The sequence below is a fragment of the Lagopus muta genome, chromosome 1 (genome assembly GCF_023343835.1).
Source record: "Lagopus muta isolate bLagMut1 chromosome 1, bLagMut1 primary, whole genome shotgun sequence".
Lineage (NCBI taxonomy): Eukaryota > Metazoa > Chordata > Aves > Galliformes > Phasianidae > Lagopus > Lagopus muta.
The window spans coordinates 186,439,737-186,456,848 of NC_064433.1; the positions used below are offsets into that span (position 1 = coordinate 186,439,737).

General features: G+C 40.9%; 1 protein-coding gene across 1 annotated transcript; it reads left to right on the plus strand.

The window, feature by feature from the left end:
* The first annotated feature begins 1,030 nt into the window (after positions 1-1,030).
* Positions 1,031-16,831, plus strand: CTSC (cathepsin C). The gene is made up of 7 exons (XM_048940160.1): positions 1,031-1,426; positions 3,116-3,261; positions 9,542-9,708; positions 10,161-10,316; positions 11,421-11,536; positions 14,821-14,952; positions 15,691-16,831. Exons 1-7 carry the CDS (start codon positions 1,048-1,050, stop codon positions 16,191-16,193), a joined length of 1,599 nt encoding a protein of 532 aa, XP_048796117.1. The 5' UTR covers positions 1,031-1,047; the 3' UTR covers positions 16,194-16,831.
* Positions 16,832-17,112: the final 281 nt, after the last annotated feature.

Consider the following 17,112-nt stretch of genomic DNA (forward strand, 5'->3'; position numbering starts at 1 on the left):
TCTGATTACAAGCATTCAATATGTGGTGAGTTAATCTTAACATTTGTTATCACTGAAGGAAAATCTCCCTTTTTTCCTGTACAATCACTGCTCTCTGTGCAGCTCTCCTGAGCTAGCTTTGGTGAGTGCTGGATCCTTTGATGAGCTCGCTAGCCCAGTAGAGGGATATTCACTATTTTTTGTTTGTTTGTTTGTTTGCTTGCTTGTTTGTTTGTTTGTTTTCTGCAGGATTTAAATGGTTTATTTATTTCTTAATTTTACTTTTTCCTTCCCAAAGAAAGCCTTCACTTTGCAGGAAGCTTGGCCTTTTTTGACTTTGCCCTCAAACTCAGTTCTATAACACTGCTAGAATAGAGACATCTTCCAATAGATTTGATAACATTTCTCTTTCAAGAGAGCAGGTAACAGCTTACTGGAGAGTAATACAAAGCACAAGCCTGTTAACCAAACACAGAAAATGTCTTGTGTGCGTGACACATGCAATGGTACTAATTCAGGGCTGTATTTCACTGTCAAAACCAGAGGTATGTGCATTCTTGTGAGCAGGGGAGGGGTTTCCCCATGGAAATAATTAACTCTGAATTACTAGCAGAGACAAAGTATGCCTCCAGGGACAGTGACTGCACCACCTCCCTGGGCAGTCTCTGCTCGCACCTCACCACTCTTTCTGAGAATATTTTTTTCCTAATATCCACCCTGAAATTGGCTGCCCTTTTTGGGTAGGGGGACTCCTTTCTGAAGAGAGTGATAGGGACTTCAGGTGATCGGAGGAGGTTCGGGTTGGATAGTAGAACGCGGGAGCGTTCAAGAACTGTGGAGATGCGGCACTGAGGGACATGGGTTAGTGGGCACGGTGGGGGTGGGCTGATAGTTGAATACGATAATCTCAGTGGTCTTTTCCAATCTATACATGATTGTATAATATCTTGTGGGGTGATGTCCTTTGGTGAGGGAGGTGCACTTTACAGGGTAGGCTGTCCTTTAGGAAGGACGCTTTTTGTGAAGGAGAACTCCCTTTAGAGAGGAGGCCGCCTTTTAGGGCGGGAGATGCTTTCAGATGAGGAGGAAACGCTTTGCAGGGCAGGCCGCACCCTCAGCCCAGCGCGGCCCAGACCCCCACAGGCTGCGGGCGCACGGAGCCGGCCCCTCCCGGCGCAGCGCCACAGCTCCGGGGCGGGCCCAGGCCTAGGCCCGGGGGCGTGGAAGCGGCGGGGCCGCAGGGCTTATTTCAACGGCTGCAGCGGCAAGTGTCGGCCCGGCGTCATGGCGGGTTGCGCGCTGTGGGCCGTGGTGGCGGTGTTGGCGATGCTGCCTGCGGGGCTTCGGGCCGACACGCCGGCCAACTGTTCCTACGCCGACCTACTGGGCGCATGGGAGCTCCGCGTCTGGCGGGCCGGTGGCCGCCACGGCAACTGCTCGCAGGCGGGTGAGAAGCCGATCCCGTCCTGCTCCCTTTCCCCGGGTGGTCCGGCCTCGGGGTGGTGCGAGGGAGCCCGTGAGCTGCAGCGAGAAGCCGGGGGCTGAGGAGGAGGAGGAGGAGGAGGAGGAGGAGGAGGAGAGGGGGGGGGGGGGGATAGGGTTCTGCTACTTGGTGCTGGGAAACTGAAACCGGTGGGCAGGAAACATGTGGCTGTGTGCTGTGTTTAACAGGCGGCCTGTTGGCTCTCTGCGTGCGACACGGCTCTCTGGGTGACTATAGTGGGCAGCCCTGTTACTGTCCTTCAGGTGCTTTCTTTTCTTTTTAGTGTATTTTCGATTTGGGTTCTGCTAGGTGTTTTAATAGAACTAGTGCCCCATGCTGCCTCACTTCTTCCTTCTTCTCGGTTTCAGTTGCCCTGCTGAGCTCAGCCTCACGCAGCTGTGAAATGTGGTGTTGCTCTCTGGTGTTATACCTGGCTGAGAGTTTGCCTGGTAACCTCAGGAGGCAAAAAACAGCATTTCTCTGGAGGGGGAGATAATAGCTCACCATTACAAGTCATTACTTGATTATTGATTGACTGTTATTTGAGGAGTAGTTAATACATAGCATCCAAGCAGTCTGATTGATAAGACCAGGCAGGTGGTAGGTAGGTGCCTGGGAGCTGAAGTTGGTACTGGTGGGGTTCAGAGCATTGGGGGTGTTCATGGACAGCTGGCTGGATGTGAACCGCCAGTGTGACCAAGGAGGCTGTTGGCATCCTGGCTTCTGTTGAAAATAGTGCAGCCAGCAAGAGTGGGGATGCAATCAACCTGCTGTACTTGGCACTAGTAAGGCTACACCATGAGTGCTGTGTTCAGTTTTGGGCCCCTCACTACAAGAAAGGCATCGAGGCCCTGGAGTGTGTCCAGAGAAGAGCAATGAAACTGTGAGGGGTCTGGAGCACAAATCTGACGAGGAATGGCTGAGGGAATTGGCATTGTTTAGTCCAGAGAAGAAGAGATCTTATTAGTCAGGGGTGATTTTAGTCTCTACAACTCCCTGAAAGGAGACTGTGGCAAGCTGAGGGTAGGTCTCTTCTTTTAGATAATGGTGACAGGATGAGAGATAAAGGCCTTAAGTTTTACCATGGAGATTCAGGTTAGATATTAGGACAAAATTATTCTCATAGTAGTGAGGCATTGGTGCAGGCTGCTCAGGTTGATGGTGGAGTCACTGTCCCTGAAGGCATTCAAGAAATGTGGAGATGTGGCATTGAGGGATGTGTTAGTGGGGATGGGTTGAGGTTGCACTAGGTGATCTTAGTGGACTTTTTCAATCTTCATGATCTTGTAATTACCGTGAGGTGGTGTGGTGGCCATCATCTGAAATTAGGTGTTTAAGGGGAAGATTTGTCACTAAACACAGTGTCTGAGTTTTGTAACAAGTTGTGTTTAAATAGGTTGATGTTTTTTTGCAGCAGATTTTTGGTACTGTTGTTGTGGCTAATTAAATGTGCTAATATTGTCTAATGTTGGAAAAATGAGCATGTAGATGCACTGTTAGGTAAGTGAGGTCCATACTGCTGTATTTATTTGATGTCTTTTTTGCAGGAAGCTTTATTCAGTGAGCATTGTTTAGCATTTTTTGTAGTAAAATAAATGATATGCTTCTACTGATTTTTAAACTTCAGTGTCGTCTTTACAATTGTTTTTGCAGGACCTGTGGAAAAAACAGTGCTTGTGAATCTTCAGAAATTAGATGTGGCCCAGGATAGCCTGGGCAATTTTGGTTTCTTCACTTTGATTTACAATCAAGGCTTTGAAGTTGTGCTAAACAATTACAAGTGGTTTGCATTTTTTAAGGTGAGTTACCTTGTGTTCTACATCACTGAGTGTTGCTGTAGTGGCCTGCACTTGAGTTTCTTCTCACTTGCTGAGTGCCACAGTAGAGCAATGGGAGCGTTTGGTTTTCTTCACCTCTAACTTTTGCCTGGATAATCAGGCAAATGGCTGTATTCTTGCATTAAAAACAAGACAAAAATGATTGTTATTTGCTGGGTAGGGAGGGGAGAGCAGAAGTAGTAGTATTTGAAAAATCTCTTAACAGTGCTGCTGCTTTTGCTTCTAGGTATGCTTACAGCAGTTGTTAAAAACCTTCATGAACCTGACTCTCCCAGTGGCTTAGAAAAAGAGTTGTTTCGGTTTTCTTTCTGACATTTTGCACTCAAGTGAAATATCAGACATAATTGCCTTTATCTTTCCTTAAAGATCTTCTCAGATGCATGAAATATGCCCTGTTCACTTTAGAAAGGTCATCTATTCTCCCAGCTGAAGGATTTCCAAGAGCTTTAATACCAGAGCAAGTCTTAAATCTGTAAGGAACCTTCCTTGAGGTTTTTTTTTTTTTTTTTTTTTTTTTTTTTATTTATTAATTCTCTAGTCCCTCTTAATGACTTCAGATCAAGTTGAAAACAGTACTGTCAGTAAGGGCAGGCAGAAGACCCAGTTGCTGAGGGGCACTCTGCTGCTTAGCTAATGAGCAGCGTTATGAATCTGAAGGGTGGCTTGAAACAGTCTGTGGGATGACTTGTCTATTTGGGAGGTGGAGGTTCTGTGCAGCAGGACTGCTCAGACACTGAGTGCAGTCCTCAGCAGGAGGAGTGAATGCATTTCTTCTTCACTTCATAAGTTGTGGTCTTGTTTGGTTTTAGATGAGTCAACAATAAACAGGCCTTATCCTAGCATCCTAGGATCTCTGAACATGGGCTGCCAGTAAGGATGATAATGAAGTGACTTTTGTTTCATATCAGCTTCCTGGGAGCAGCTGTTTTGAAGCTGGTGTTAACTGTTAAGAAAAGTGGGCAATCTTATCTTCCAGGAGGAAGATAAGAAATGATACGTGAGGCTCTGGCTGAGCTGTAACGTTCTCCATGGCTAAAGTAGTCCACTTAAGTTTAAAGGAAAGGACAAAAGGATTTAAAAAATTAACAGTGATACTGTTTATGTGTTTTTTAAGGGACTTTTTATGGTAGGAATGCTGTGTAAATCAGGATTTTATACATGAGCAAGAGAAAGTTTGAGAGAAATAGCTTACTGAGATGCTCTCAGTCTCAAAACAGGAACACTAAATTGCCACAATGCATATGCCTCATAGGTTTGGTAGGCGATGCAATAAAAACTGCTGGCTGTGAAGAGTAGAAGAGGGCAAAATGGCCTCTGAAACATCTCAGGTGGGGATGTTGCTGCAAGATTCACTAGATGCGAGTGCCCACCTCAAGAATTAGGAATTGCTGCTTCTATGAGGATAGTGGACTGCTAGATGTTGTAGGTATTGTATCCAAACTAAGGCTTTGAGTCTTAGCAGGTGGAATTCAGCTGACGTAGGTAAGAACAGCAAGGGCATCATAGGTGAAGGACATTTGAGCTGACAGGCTGGGAATCATTAGGCTGATACTTTTACATTGAAATGCGAAGGTATTATCAAAATAATTATGAAGAACTTAATCACAGAAACAACAACCTGCTCCAGAATAAAGAGCTGTCTGGCACCAACTTGAAGGCAGCCTTAAGTCTGTGAAGGCTTTCAATTGTGAAATATCTTCCTGGAAGATGAGCTTTGTAAGTGCTTTGGTATGCAGGAGTGTTGTTAAACATTATACCAAAAATACTAGAATGTGCCCAAAGGAGAGCAGGACCCAGAGGTCCTGAAAATGCTAGGAATCATGACTTAGGAGTGGCTAACTGGTTTGTTGAGCTTAGAACAAACTGCTAGGTGACCTCATTGCTGTCTGTGAGTTCTGTATGAAAGGAAGTCAAGCAGTGCTGATCTTTTATCTCTGGTAGCCAATGATAGAATGCTGTAGGGAATGGCATGAAGCTGTGTCAGGCAATGTTCAGACTGGATATTAGAAAAAGTTCTTTACTGAGGTGGAGGTTGAGTCCTGGAACAGGCTTACCAGGAGAGTAATCATGGTCCCAAGTCTCTCACTGTTCAATAAATGTTTGAACAGCACTCCTTGATATGATCAGTCTCTCAGGACACCACATGGGAGCCAGGAGTTGGCCTTAGTGACCTTTGTGGGTCCCTTCCAGCTCAGGATATTGTATGATAAAAATGTCATTGAAAAAACTTGCTTATAGGGAACTTGAGGAGGTCATCTGATTAGACATGCTGCTCAAAAACAGAGTGAGTCAAATCTGCCTGAGCAGTAGCAAGGCACAATAGCTTGTATTTCATGACCATGAAATCCATTTGTAAATAAATGGACTCATTAATTGTTTTGCAGTTGCTTTTGGTGTTCAGACATAGCGAGCTAGTTTGGACCATTGTGTAGTAGTAAGAATTCCATCAGCAAGAGGTGCTTAAATGCTTATTTCCTTAAAAATTAGAATAAGGGTCCAAGTTGGTTACTTTCTGTATAATGTTTTATTCATGTTATTGCTGTAAAAGAAACCACAGATTACTAAGAAGCATGAGGAAATATTGCAGTGCTTAGTAAATAATTTCTTTTTTTTTTTTTTTTTTTTTTTCAAACGACTCATTGACTTTGTTGGGCAAGAATTTGTAATACTGTCCATCGCGAAACTACTGTTTCACAATTGTCTGTGGAAACTTGGTCAGGCTGTTTGCAAGGAAGAGCTTCAACTTTTGTGACATCTGTCTACTTTAAACCATTAATTATTCCAACAGTTATGAAATAGAAATAAAAAATATTTAGTCCTGATAAAAACTGAAAATGTGTTTCTATCAACTGCAGTTTGCATTCATCTATTGTAAAGCTTCTAGGGGAAAATATCCTCGGTATGGTGCACACTCGAGAGCTTGTTTGAGGAGTGGCTGTTTATTGTTTAAAATACTCATATGATTTGCATCTGAAAGTTATTTAATCATAGCCAAATTCATCTGCTTAGATTTGGTCACAGTCTGGTAAAATGGGCTGAAGTAGAATGGTAATGGGAAATTTTGGAAGAGCTAAATTGTTTATCCTAGCATCTCAGTGAATTAGGCAATTTTTCTCTTTCAAATACTGATGTAGTTACAATTATTACATTAAAAAATGCTCTGGAGTTGGTCTCATTTGATCCTCAGACTCAGATCTTCTGAAGGAGTAGCCATATCAGAAAGCCTTGCATGTCTTTTGTCATAGCTGAGTTTGTGCTTGTCAGGAAAGCATTCATCGTTTAAGATCTGCTCATGAACTTCTGGTCCACTGCAGTTAAGTTACTTGGCTAAAACCCCATTACCATGACAGAACTGATAAACTGTCCTGATTGATCTATGATGTTTTAGCACTTTCCTCATTCAGCAGAGCTGAACAGCTGTGTTTCATACAAATGAATAGCTCTATTTCAGCCAGTAATGTTTCAAGCATGGGGGCTCAGTTGGTGCTAGCTGAACTTTCAGTGTAATTCTTCAACATTAAGCAAAAATAAACTTCTAATAAAAATTTTTCTAAATAAAAAGAATGATGATATTTTGTCTAGAGTGTGTCTCTAGCTGGGCTACTACACTAAGTGGATATAGATGCAGCTTGTTCATTGATAATGCATGTTTCATTTGGGTTTCTTTTAGTGGTCTTGTTCCAGTGACTTACTGAGCCCTTCCAAGTTATTCGAAGATCTCACTGACTTTACAGGTTATTTGTTGTTCTACCTGGGGTCTGTGGACGAAGGACTCACTACACAGAGTGGTTTGGATGCGATTACTATACTGAACTTGGATGTGGGGCAGCTGTACTGACTCCTGACAGAAGCTTTAGCATCTTGCTAAGGGACATGATTTGGCAGAGAGTTGTTGGGGTAATACAGTTAGGTCATGGTTGGACTCGATGATCTTTAAGGTCTTTTCCAACCTGAGTGATTGTGCAATTCTATGATCTTCTTTTGCTGGATGATGTGTCTTCTGAATGCCTCCAGAATCCTTACAGGACTTTCAAGTGTCTTTTGTTTTAAGTGATTACAGTAGCACAGCATAAAAAGCTAAAATGAGCTGAAATGGAAATTAGAACTTCCTGTTTTGATTATTTCATGTCTCTTGTAGTACTTGCTTATTGTTAAGGCTCATACATTGGAGAGAGACAGTCTCCTAAAAATTGTACGGTTTGTCCCTTAGACGAGGTGATATTACTTCAAACTTTTGAGTTGTATCCTAGCAGGAAAAAAAAGCCCCAAAACGACAAAAGTGAGAGGTTTGGTTTCTTTCATATTGAAGTGTTAGCATTATTTCAGCTGGGGAAAAAAATAGATTATAAAGTATTTCACTATACAAGGTAAGCTTTTTCAGCCTATATATACTAAGATCTTCCAGGCTCACTTGGTGACATTTCCCTCTCGCAGGTTTTTCTCCCATTTCCCAACAATTGCTGAAATAACCAATCTAGACAAGTGGTAGTAATTAAGGTTTAAATTTCAGGATGTTGCAAAAAAAAAAAAAAAAGTCTGAATGTTTTTACTCTGTTGCTGAAATCTAAATAGTAGAGTTGCTAGTGCTATTTAATTCTGCAAGTCAATTGAAAGCTTATTTCTGATGTCATTAGCTGGACTAGCTTACTAGCAAGGTGCTTCTGCTGTTTTCCCAGAGTGTAAATGTGAATGTGTATATCTCTAAACTGCAGAATGTTCTTTGAAGCCAAGGAAATGCAGATGTAGTTTATATCTGCTTGCATTTTATATCAGGTAGCAACATAGCGCTTGGTTCTGATAGTCTCAATTTTTGTTTATTTGCACAGTAAGGTGTCTGCTGTCCTATTCCAATTTGAAGTGTAGTCCTGATGTTATAGCCCATAAGCATGCTTGTAAATTTTCTAAGAAATGGGGGGCAAATTCTCATTTCTTCATCATGCTTAATGTAGGTGGCAATCCTCCTGCTAGAATGCGAGTAGGGTTATGGGCTGAACATTGTCAGCAGTAGCTATAAAAGGGGATGGAATAGCAGCCTGGGTGTGCTGCAGTGCTGTGTCCAGTAAGGTCTCTATCCTTTCATTCTTACCTGTTAGGGAAATTAAAAACTTGCAGAATTGAAACATGCTGTTTTTACCAGCAGGACCAGTACTCATACAGGGTGGTTGGGCTTAGTCTGGTTTAAATCTGTTTAGAGGCAGTACTGCAAGTCACTGCTTTTTTCAGTGAAGAGCCTATGAGCACCATTCTGTTGAAACACAGTTCAAAAATCAGTTGCAGATGTACAACTGTACACTGTTGGATGGAATTTAATGATGTATTCTTGGATTAGGGCTTGTATTCTGTTGAAGTAATCTGTGGTTGGAAGAGTCAAGCTAAAGCTTCTGTAGTACAAATTTTCAATCTCCTGTGTGACTTAAAGCAAAACTTGAACCTTAGAAGATGAGTATAAAAACTTTTCTCCCCTCCAGACATTCTACTGTCACAGAATTACTAACAGAAATTTTTCATGCAAGCTTAAAATATTTGTTGTAAACCATGTTAAGCAGAAAGTTTTACTGAATCTGTTAGGAATTTGTAGTTGAGCTTTTAGTAACGTTTTCCTCACCCACTCCCAAATTTCTAATGAGCTGCCTTCAATGAATCATCCTTTTTCATCCTTTTTTTTTTTTTTTTTTTCTAATCTCATTTTGATAGCTGAGATGAAACTGATTCTTTGTGCTCTGTTACCACAGCTCAGACTTCAAGCAGTTGCAAGGCATCCCACCTACAGCTCTGACTTATGGAAGAGAAATGCTCTAATACAGTTTTCCCTGAGATGTTTCTAATGTAGTAACATGTCATCCTCCCTGTATTTGATTTTCATGCTGCCACAAGTCTTGGCTTCTTTTAATAATCCACAAAGACCTTGGAAAGAAGGCTAAATATTAAGATGCCTTTTACATTATAGCTAGGAAGTAACTGTTCAACCCAAAGAATTATATTAGTACTGGTATTAACTATGTATGGTTTGTTGCTGTAAGTGTATGTCACAGCCCAGCTGTCCTTTAGCAAGCTGATGAGGATTGTTTTCATTAATCTGCATAGTGTTTACTTGATCCTTTCTTCTGAAGTTAAACATAAAGTGGGTTGATCTAGAATGTTTGGCCACTTTGTCTGAAACAGAAGAAGCATCTGGTTGGGTAGGTTACTATTGCTATGCTGACAAATGTGTGTATTCAGTACAAGTGTAATCTCTTCACAGTATAAAAAAGAAGGCCAGAATGTAACCAGCTACTGTAATGAGACTCTGCCAGGATGGGTGCATGATGTACTTGGCCACAATTGGGCTTGCTTCACTGGACAGAAGGTTTCTTCATCTGCCTCAGATGTTCACGTAAACCAACTACCTCTCCAGAAACTTGGAGGAGGGTAAGCAACAAATATTTTGCTAGGTGAAACATTTGGCAATTGTGCTTCCGGTTTCAGCAGGTTCATTCAGCATGGTTCAATTTTGTGACTGGAAATAAAGTTAATTCCAGTGATAATGTTCAAATACATCTTCAGTGTTCAAAGACGGGGGGGTTGTGCCAGCCACATCACACATGGTCCTTCAGTCTGTGTCTTCCTGCATTTTCTGTTTAAGCTGATTGAGATGATTGAACTGAGCTGATTGAGGTGATTGTATCTAGGGAGTTATGGGCTGTCTCAAATTTCAGAAGCCTTGTCTTGATCATATAATTGCATAACTCTTCATTTCTGCCTAGTAGGAGGTTCTTCCAGAACTACAGCCTTCTCCACATAAAAACATTTACCAAATTAAATATTTCAATTCCAGTCCTTTTTTTTTTTTTTATTGTACTGTTTTGTTTTTTGATTTGCAGGCTTTCTAGCAGACGCTTTGTGCACAACTTTGACTTTGTAAATGCTATCAATACTTACCAGAAGTCCTGGAGAGCAACAAGATATGAGGAGTATGAGAATTTTTCTCTGGAAGAACTAACAAGAAGAGCTGGGGGTCTCTATTCCAGGACTTCACGGTACTACAGCCTTTTGGTTTGCTATCAACAGCTATACCCACTGCTGCAAAGAATATGTTCATCTTTATGCTCACTCTTCCTGTCTGGGTTTAGGATAAAAATGTAGATGTTTAGTGTTTCAAGCCCTCTAGCTCGGTTTCATGGGGTACCAACTTTCTTGTCCATTTGAATACCAGTTCATAACATGTACTTTCTCAAGCAGCTGAGACAAATGGAGTCACCTCCCCTTTAATCTTGCCTTGCCCAGTAACTTTCTGGTGAGCTTCTACATGCAGAGAAGAAGGAATAGGAGTAGTCTTGGATAGACTGGTGTGTGACATTGCAACCATCAGCTGCTTACTTGCCATTGCTTACAGCCTCTGCATGGCTGTCTTCCTGGTTCTGCTGGTTTATCATTGCAATTAAAAGGCTGGGAAGTGCATTACCTTATTAAACGTGGATGAAGATTTTCTAGGGTAAGTCCTTGGTTACCATGGCAACCTGTCTTGCCTGCAGCCAGGGTCTTCCATAATTGGACTGGAGTGATTTCTCAGTTCCAGTGAAGTCACCCAGAGAGTATATTTAGGGTCCTACAGGTCACATGACAGATTGACAATGAGAATGAATGTGGTTCTACATCACATAATTAATGTGCAAACTGGAATTTTTCAGATAGTTTCTTTTCTTGATGGCTGCTTCTCCTTTTAATTCTTCCATTTTCTATTCTGACACTGCTGTGAGTGGGGTGCTACTGATCCTTTCCAAGCTGTAGCAATTGTATGTGGTTTGTTTGTTTTTTTTTTTTAAGAATGTAATAAAATGTAAAAATTGATTTGGATGGAGTATTTCTACAGATGCTGAGTTTGCACCTCTGGTTAGTGCAAATACTTTAATCTGCTTGTAGATACTTTGTAATACAGTTCCCTTTGGGAAGGATCTGAGTAGGTCTTGCATCTTGTTGAAACTCATCTTTTGAGATGGGCACTTACTCAGCATAGAGGGAGGCTATTTCAAATTGTTTAGTGTGAAACTATGAGAAAAAGGATGGAAGGTGACAACTGAGTGTTACGTGTTGTTTCCTTACTTAGCGTTACGTGTTACTTAAAAGTGTTTTCTGCTCTTTAGGCCGAAGCCTGCTCCTCTAACACCGGAGTTACTCAAAAAAGTTTCAAGCTTACCAGAATCCTGGGACTGGAGAAATGTGAACGGTGTCAATTATGTCAGCCCTGTTAGGAATCAAGGTAAAATAAGTAAATATATATACAATGTGAAATACACTAAATCCCCTTTGATGTACTCTGTAGTTTGCTGTTAACAGGGTTTTATCTTACTTGCATAGTGCCTTGCAATTGGTAGATTGCATCTTTACTGTGACTAACCTGTGGAAACTTTGTGGATCCTGGCTGACAGCACTGCCAAAATACGATGTTGTAGTTATGGTAGTGCTGTTATCTTAGCAGTGTCTTTTGCTGAAGTAAAAGCCAGCACCACAGTGCCCTGCATAAAGACAGCTGCCAAGCTTTGTGTGAATAATCTCAGTCATGGCTTTCTGCGTGCTGACAGAACTGATGTGCACTTAATTCTTTTCCTAATTCGTGCTGATGGCAAATTATCATGCAACATTATCCTGCAGCATTAATTAATAACTCATGAAAATTGTCTGTACTGCCCTGAAATCTTATCAGTTTGTGAACTTCAGCAATTGCTTAAGTAGTTACTTGCAAGATGAGATGTCATTTGCTGTGAAAGGTATATGATAGATTACATACAGTGTGCCATGTGCTCAAAATAGGTGTAAACATATACATACAGTGTCCTCTTCCATAGGCATTTTGATGTGAGATACTTGTTCTATTTCCTAATTAAATAGGTACGTATTGAAAGCCAGATATGCGTTCAGTTTATGCATGCCTTCCCTGTTCTAGTAGAAAACAAATTTCTACGTGCAACTGGATAATTTCCAGCAACTTTGAAGAGCAAAATGGATTTGTGTGGTGGATAGGGAGAGGGTTACTTATATAACTGGATCTACATCTACAATTTAGTTCTGCCAAATTCTGCCTGCTAGATTCCTGGTAGAAAAAAGCATAGAAAGTCTTGTGGGAGTTCTGGATCACAGGCTGTCACATCACATCACTGAGGGATGGTAACAGGAAATAATACAGTCCTGTACTTTCTCCTGATGTGAACTGGAAATGTCCCAAGAGCTGGTTAACTTTCCAAACTGAGGAACACTCAGCCTGAAGATTACTTTTTTCCCTTTGTGTTGCTTCAAGGTTTCTCTAAATGAGAATGTTCTGCTGCTTCCAGTAACACAAGTGCCTGTGTTTTTATTTTTTTCTGTAAGCTGAGAAACCATGCTGAGTATATTAAATGTCTGTGGAATATGCACTCTGCTCCATTAAATAAGAATTTTAGCCTTCAGGCTTTCAGAGAGCAAACAAACAAAAAAACACCCAACAACAGAAAAAGCTACTCACCAATTAAGTTTGTAGATTGTGATTTTTCTGAGGCACTGAGCTCTTGATTTGAAAGGTTATTAGGTGACTAATTAGAACATGACACGATGGAGAAGGCTGTAAGCAGTAGGAAGCATCTTGTCTGGAAGATGCAGAGAGAATTGTATGAATTAAAAGATTGTGGTGTCTCAGGTGTCACATGCTTGTGAAGTCACTGCTTTTTATCTAAGGATATAAAATAAGCTTGTGAACTGAACAAGAATTAAAAGATAAATTTTTGTTCATTGTATAATACTTTGAGACATGGCAGGCTTCATGCAACTACAGTTGTCTTCGATGCTAATACTTAGAGCCAGCTTATAGAACAGTAATGGCATCTTTCAGCCCAGATGTGGATCATCCTGAAGACAGCTCTGCCATTGCTTGTTATCAAATTTACTAGACAGGAGAGGAGAGAAACCTAAATATTTTGTTAGCCTTACCATGCAATTCTGATTTCCACCAACTTCTGCAAGCTTTTTTTTTTTTTTTTTTTTGCAAATAACAATGAGTGGGAAGTCTGGTCAGCTGATCATTTCCTGGATGCTGTGTCCCCTCCTTATTATTCCTCAACATCTATCAGCCCTTTCCTACAGAGCAAGTGTCATCTCATTTGGCTGAAGCTTTAATTGTGTCTGAAGGAGAGAATTTCTAGAAAGCCTCAGGAAAAGCAGCTGTGAAGTTGACTCCCTGCTGCTAGTGTGCTTTGCACATAAAGAACTGCACAAATACCTTTATGATCAGAGTTAAAAAAAAAAAAAAAAAAGTATTATATATCTTTTCTTTTTATATGTAACAACCACCCCAGCAGATTTCAGATTGAAATGATTGCATTGATTGTATGTCGAAAACACAACAAAGTTTTCTGTGGCATGGCCCATCTTGGATGCTGTGTCTGTACAATGGCACCTTTCACAGATTCAGCTAGGCCCTGCTGGGCAAAAAAAAAAAAAACATTCTTCTTCAGTCTGATTTTGCCCCTTTAGAGACGCTTCTAATTCAGTGAAGGTGCAATTTCACCAAGTCTTGCTTTTGTTGTCGTTCTGCTTTTACACACCTACACAGTTCAAGAAAAACTACTTTGTTTTGTTCCTTAAGCCTCCCTCCTTTTCATAGCTCTGCAATTCTTGACTTCCCTACTGTCAGGAAACAAAGGCAAATTGGGCACTGTGGTGACAATCAGATAAAATAGGACTTCATCCAAATAATTGTCCTTCCCTGTGATGCATGTCATTCTACTTCTAGAGGTTTTCAATGCGCTACAAAAATTTCCTAGGGAGTGAAGAGGCCTAAAACTAGAAGCATTACTAAATTTTGTTCCAAAAGTAGGAGACTTAGCTCTTTGCCAGGCAACAGAAGGGAGATTTAAGTGCCTTGGAAAATCCAGTGTACAATTAGATGTCCTTAGGGAAATAAAGGGAACTGGGATGAATATACAGTATCAAACCTTTATACCACTAGACTCTTCAAAGTGAGTTATTTTGGGGGTGGTTCTAGAAGTGGAAGATTTTAACAGGAGATTACAGCATAAAATACACTGATAGGTTGAAATAGTCTAGAAAAGATTTGTCACTGTTAACTTAAAATAGTTCACTGCCCATCAGTGCTCCTTAAAAGGTTATAGCCTGAGGCAGTAGGTTGTGAGGCTTCTCTGCTATAATATGGTCCCTCTAGATTCATTCAGAGTGAATAGCATTGATGTTAAATGATACTGCTGAAAAATCCTGAAGAGTAGAATATAGTCTGTTATTCTGGAATAACTTGGTGTTGTTTAAAAAACAAAAACAGTTGCTAAAGCTGCTTTGAACAAAACTGCTTACAAGCCTAAAAGGTAAATGTATGCTTGAAGTTCTTGATCTGTCAATGTTCAACTTATAATCACTATGTTGGTCTGTCAGGTTTTAACTCTTGTCAGTGCAGTATAGTCATACTGGTACCTGAATGCAGGTGACTCATCTTGTTTATATGACTGACTGCTCATGTTGTTTTGTGGTATTTTTTTGTTTGTTTTTTATTCCTTTCCTTAGCCTCGTGTGGCAGCTGTTATGCGTTTGCCTCCATGGGCATGCTGGAAGCAAGAATACGTATTCTCACAAATAACACTCAGAAGCCAGTCTTCAGTCCCCAACAGGTTGTATCTTGCAGCCAGTATTCTCAGGGTAAGTACACTGGTGCACATGAAGTTAACTTCCAATAATAATGATACTGCAGAAGTACATTCAAAACTTAGACACCTTCTTCTCGCACATGATTTTGTTCTGTTGTCAGAATAATCTGGCAAACTACACATTATAGTACTTTTTTCTTTATTTTTCTGATAGTTAAAAATATATACTGGAGTTTTCAGCCCACTTTGCTATTGGGGGGTGGCACTGGACTAGGAGTAGGTGGACTCCATACTAAGGATGTTACTGGATTTTAACTAGGCTCCATCCTCCTGACCAATCTAAGGAGTTGGGCTGAAAATATATCTAAGTTGCAATGCAAGCCTAGATAGAAAGGAACCAAGTGTCCTGAAAGCATATTTAGAGAGAGAAGGAACATATGGGGAGGGGGAGACGAGCAAAAGCAGTGACTAAGACTTTAAATTTTCAGAGGAGAGAACCCATGCTGTAACAGCTTTTTTTTAAACATATAATCAGCTGCTGTTCATGATGTCAGGAGCAAATTGTTGAGGAGGTGGTCTGTGTATTAGAATATTCCCAATACAGTTCCCACTGTTCTCTGAATTTTTTTGCGTGAAATTTAGAAAGCTAGCTATAGCTAACTGGAATATTAGGATAATTGGAGGCACTGCATCTTCAGTACTGTAATCTAAAAGTATTCCAGCATTTGAGTGGCAATGTCTTCCATATCAAATAACTTCCCAAGGGAATAACCAGGCATTTCTTGTTTAGGCTGTGATGGTGGCTTTCCGTACCTCATTGCTGGGAAGTATGTCCAAGACTTTGGTGTGGTGGAAGAGGACTGCTTCCCTTACACAGCTCAGGATTCTCCATGCTTGTTCAAGCGCAGCTGTTATCACTACTACACTTCTGAGTACCACTATGTTGGTGGTTTCTATGGAGCCTGCAATGAAGCCCTGATGAAACTTGAGCTTGTTCTGAGTGGGCCAATGGCTGTTGCCTTTGAAGTTTATAATGATTTCATGTTTTATAAAGAGGGAATCTACCATCACACTGGGCTCAGGGATAACTTCAATCCTTTTGAACTGACCAATCATGCAGTCTTGCTGGTAGGCTATGGTAAAGACCCAAAAAGTGGTGAGAAGTTCTGGATTGTCAAGAACAGTTGGGGCACCTCGTGGGGAGAAGATGGTTACTTCAGAATCCGTCGTGGCACTGATGAGTGTGCAATTGAAAGCATTGCAGTGGCTGCCACTCCTATTCCAAAATTATAAATGTGGAGGTCTTCATCAAGTGCCTTTGAGAAGGAAATCCTCATTTATGAGAGCGTACCAGTTTTAGAGGATGGTTAAAACCCATTCTCTAGCTTAAATGAGCTTTAATGATGTTTTTCAGACCAGAGAAAAAAGTTTTGCTAGGTGAGGACTCTAAACTCTGCACTGAGTACTGTAGGCTTCTTCTCTGGAGTCTAACAGTTGATCACCTAGAATGCAGTTGGCATTTTGTTAACAGTGGTGATAATTATTAGTCATAGGATATACATTTTTCTGTCACCAGTTGTGTGGTTTTTTTTGTTGTTTTTTTGCCATGGACAATCTTGAACATCACAGCAGGTGCTGTGATAATATGTAGCTACTCTGAAAGGACACTGTAGTGCCTTACTTCTCAGAAATCATGAAGTCACTGCAGTTAATAACTTAAGTGTGTGTTGGGGAGGGAATGGGCAATTCTTCTGATTAAAGGGAAATTTTAAAGCTTTAAGTGTCCTGCAAAAGCTGCAAGTCAAACTCTTATGATGATGAAAATCAGTTCTGTGTTTTGGCCTGTTACTAAATGCTCCAGTTCTGGATTTCACTGCTGTACTTTGCAATTGATCATCTCAGAGTTCAATAAAAATTATCCCACTGCTATAGTTGTTTGTACTTGAAGTAGTTTTGAACTTGTTAAGGACGACTTGCTTCAGCAGAATGTATAATGACTGGGAAGGAAGGTGAAAGGAGGGGATGAATTAAAATCATCCAAATGAAGCCAAGGTTCTTACAGCTGTGTCAAGTAAGGTTGGCAGTGCCCAGGAGCTGAGTAGTCCTTGCTGAGTAAACTGCTGCTCACATGAATAGGTAGGAGTGTCCTGGAGATGAGACCTAGTTTCATATGTGGAAGAAAACTTCAGTTATCTGTTACAGTAACAGATGC

Bases quoted from the DNA above. Each gene is read 5' to 3' on its own strand.
- CTSC (XM_048940160.1), top strand. From the start codon at position 1,048: ATGCTTTCAGATGAGGAGGAAACGCTTTGCAGGGCAGGCCGCACCCTC. The intron at 3,262-9,541 runs GTGAGTTACCTT...ATCTCTTCACAG, and splicing joins AGTGGTTTGCATTTTTTAAG to TATAAAAAAGAAGGCCAGAA. The intron at 11,537-14,820 runs GTAAAATAAGTA...TCCTTTCCTTAG, and splicing joins CAGCCCTGTTAGGAATCAAG to CCTCGTGTGGCAGCTGTTAT.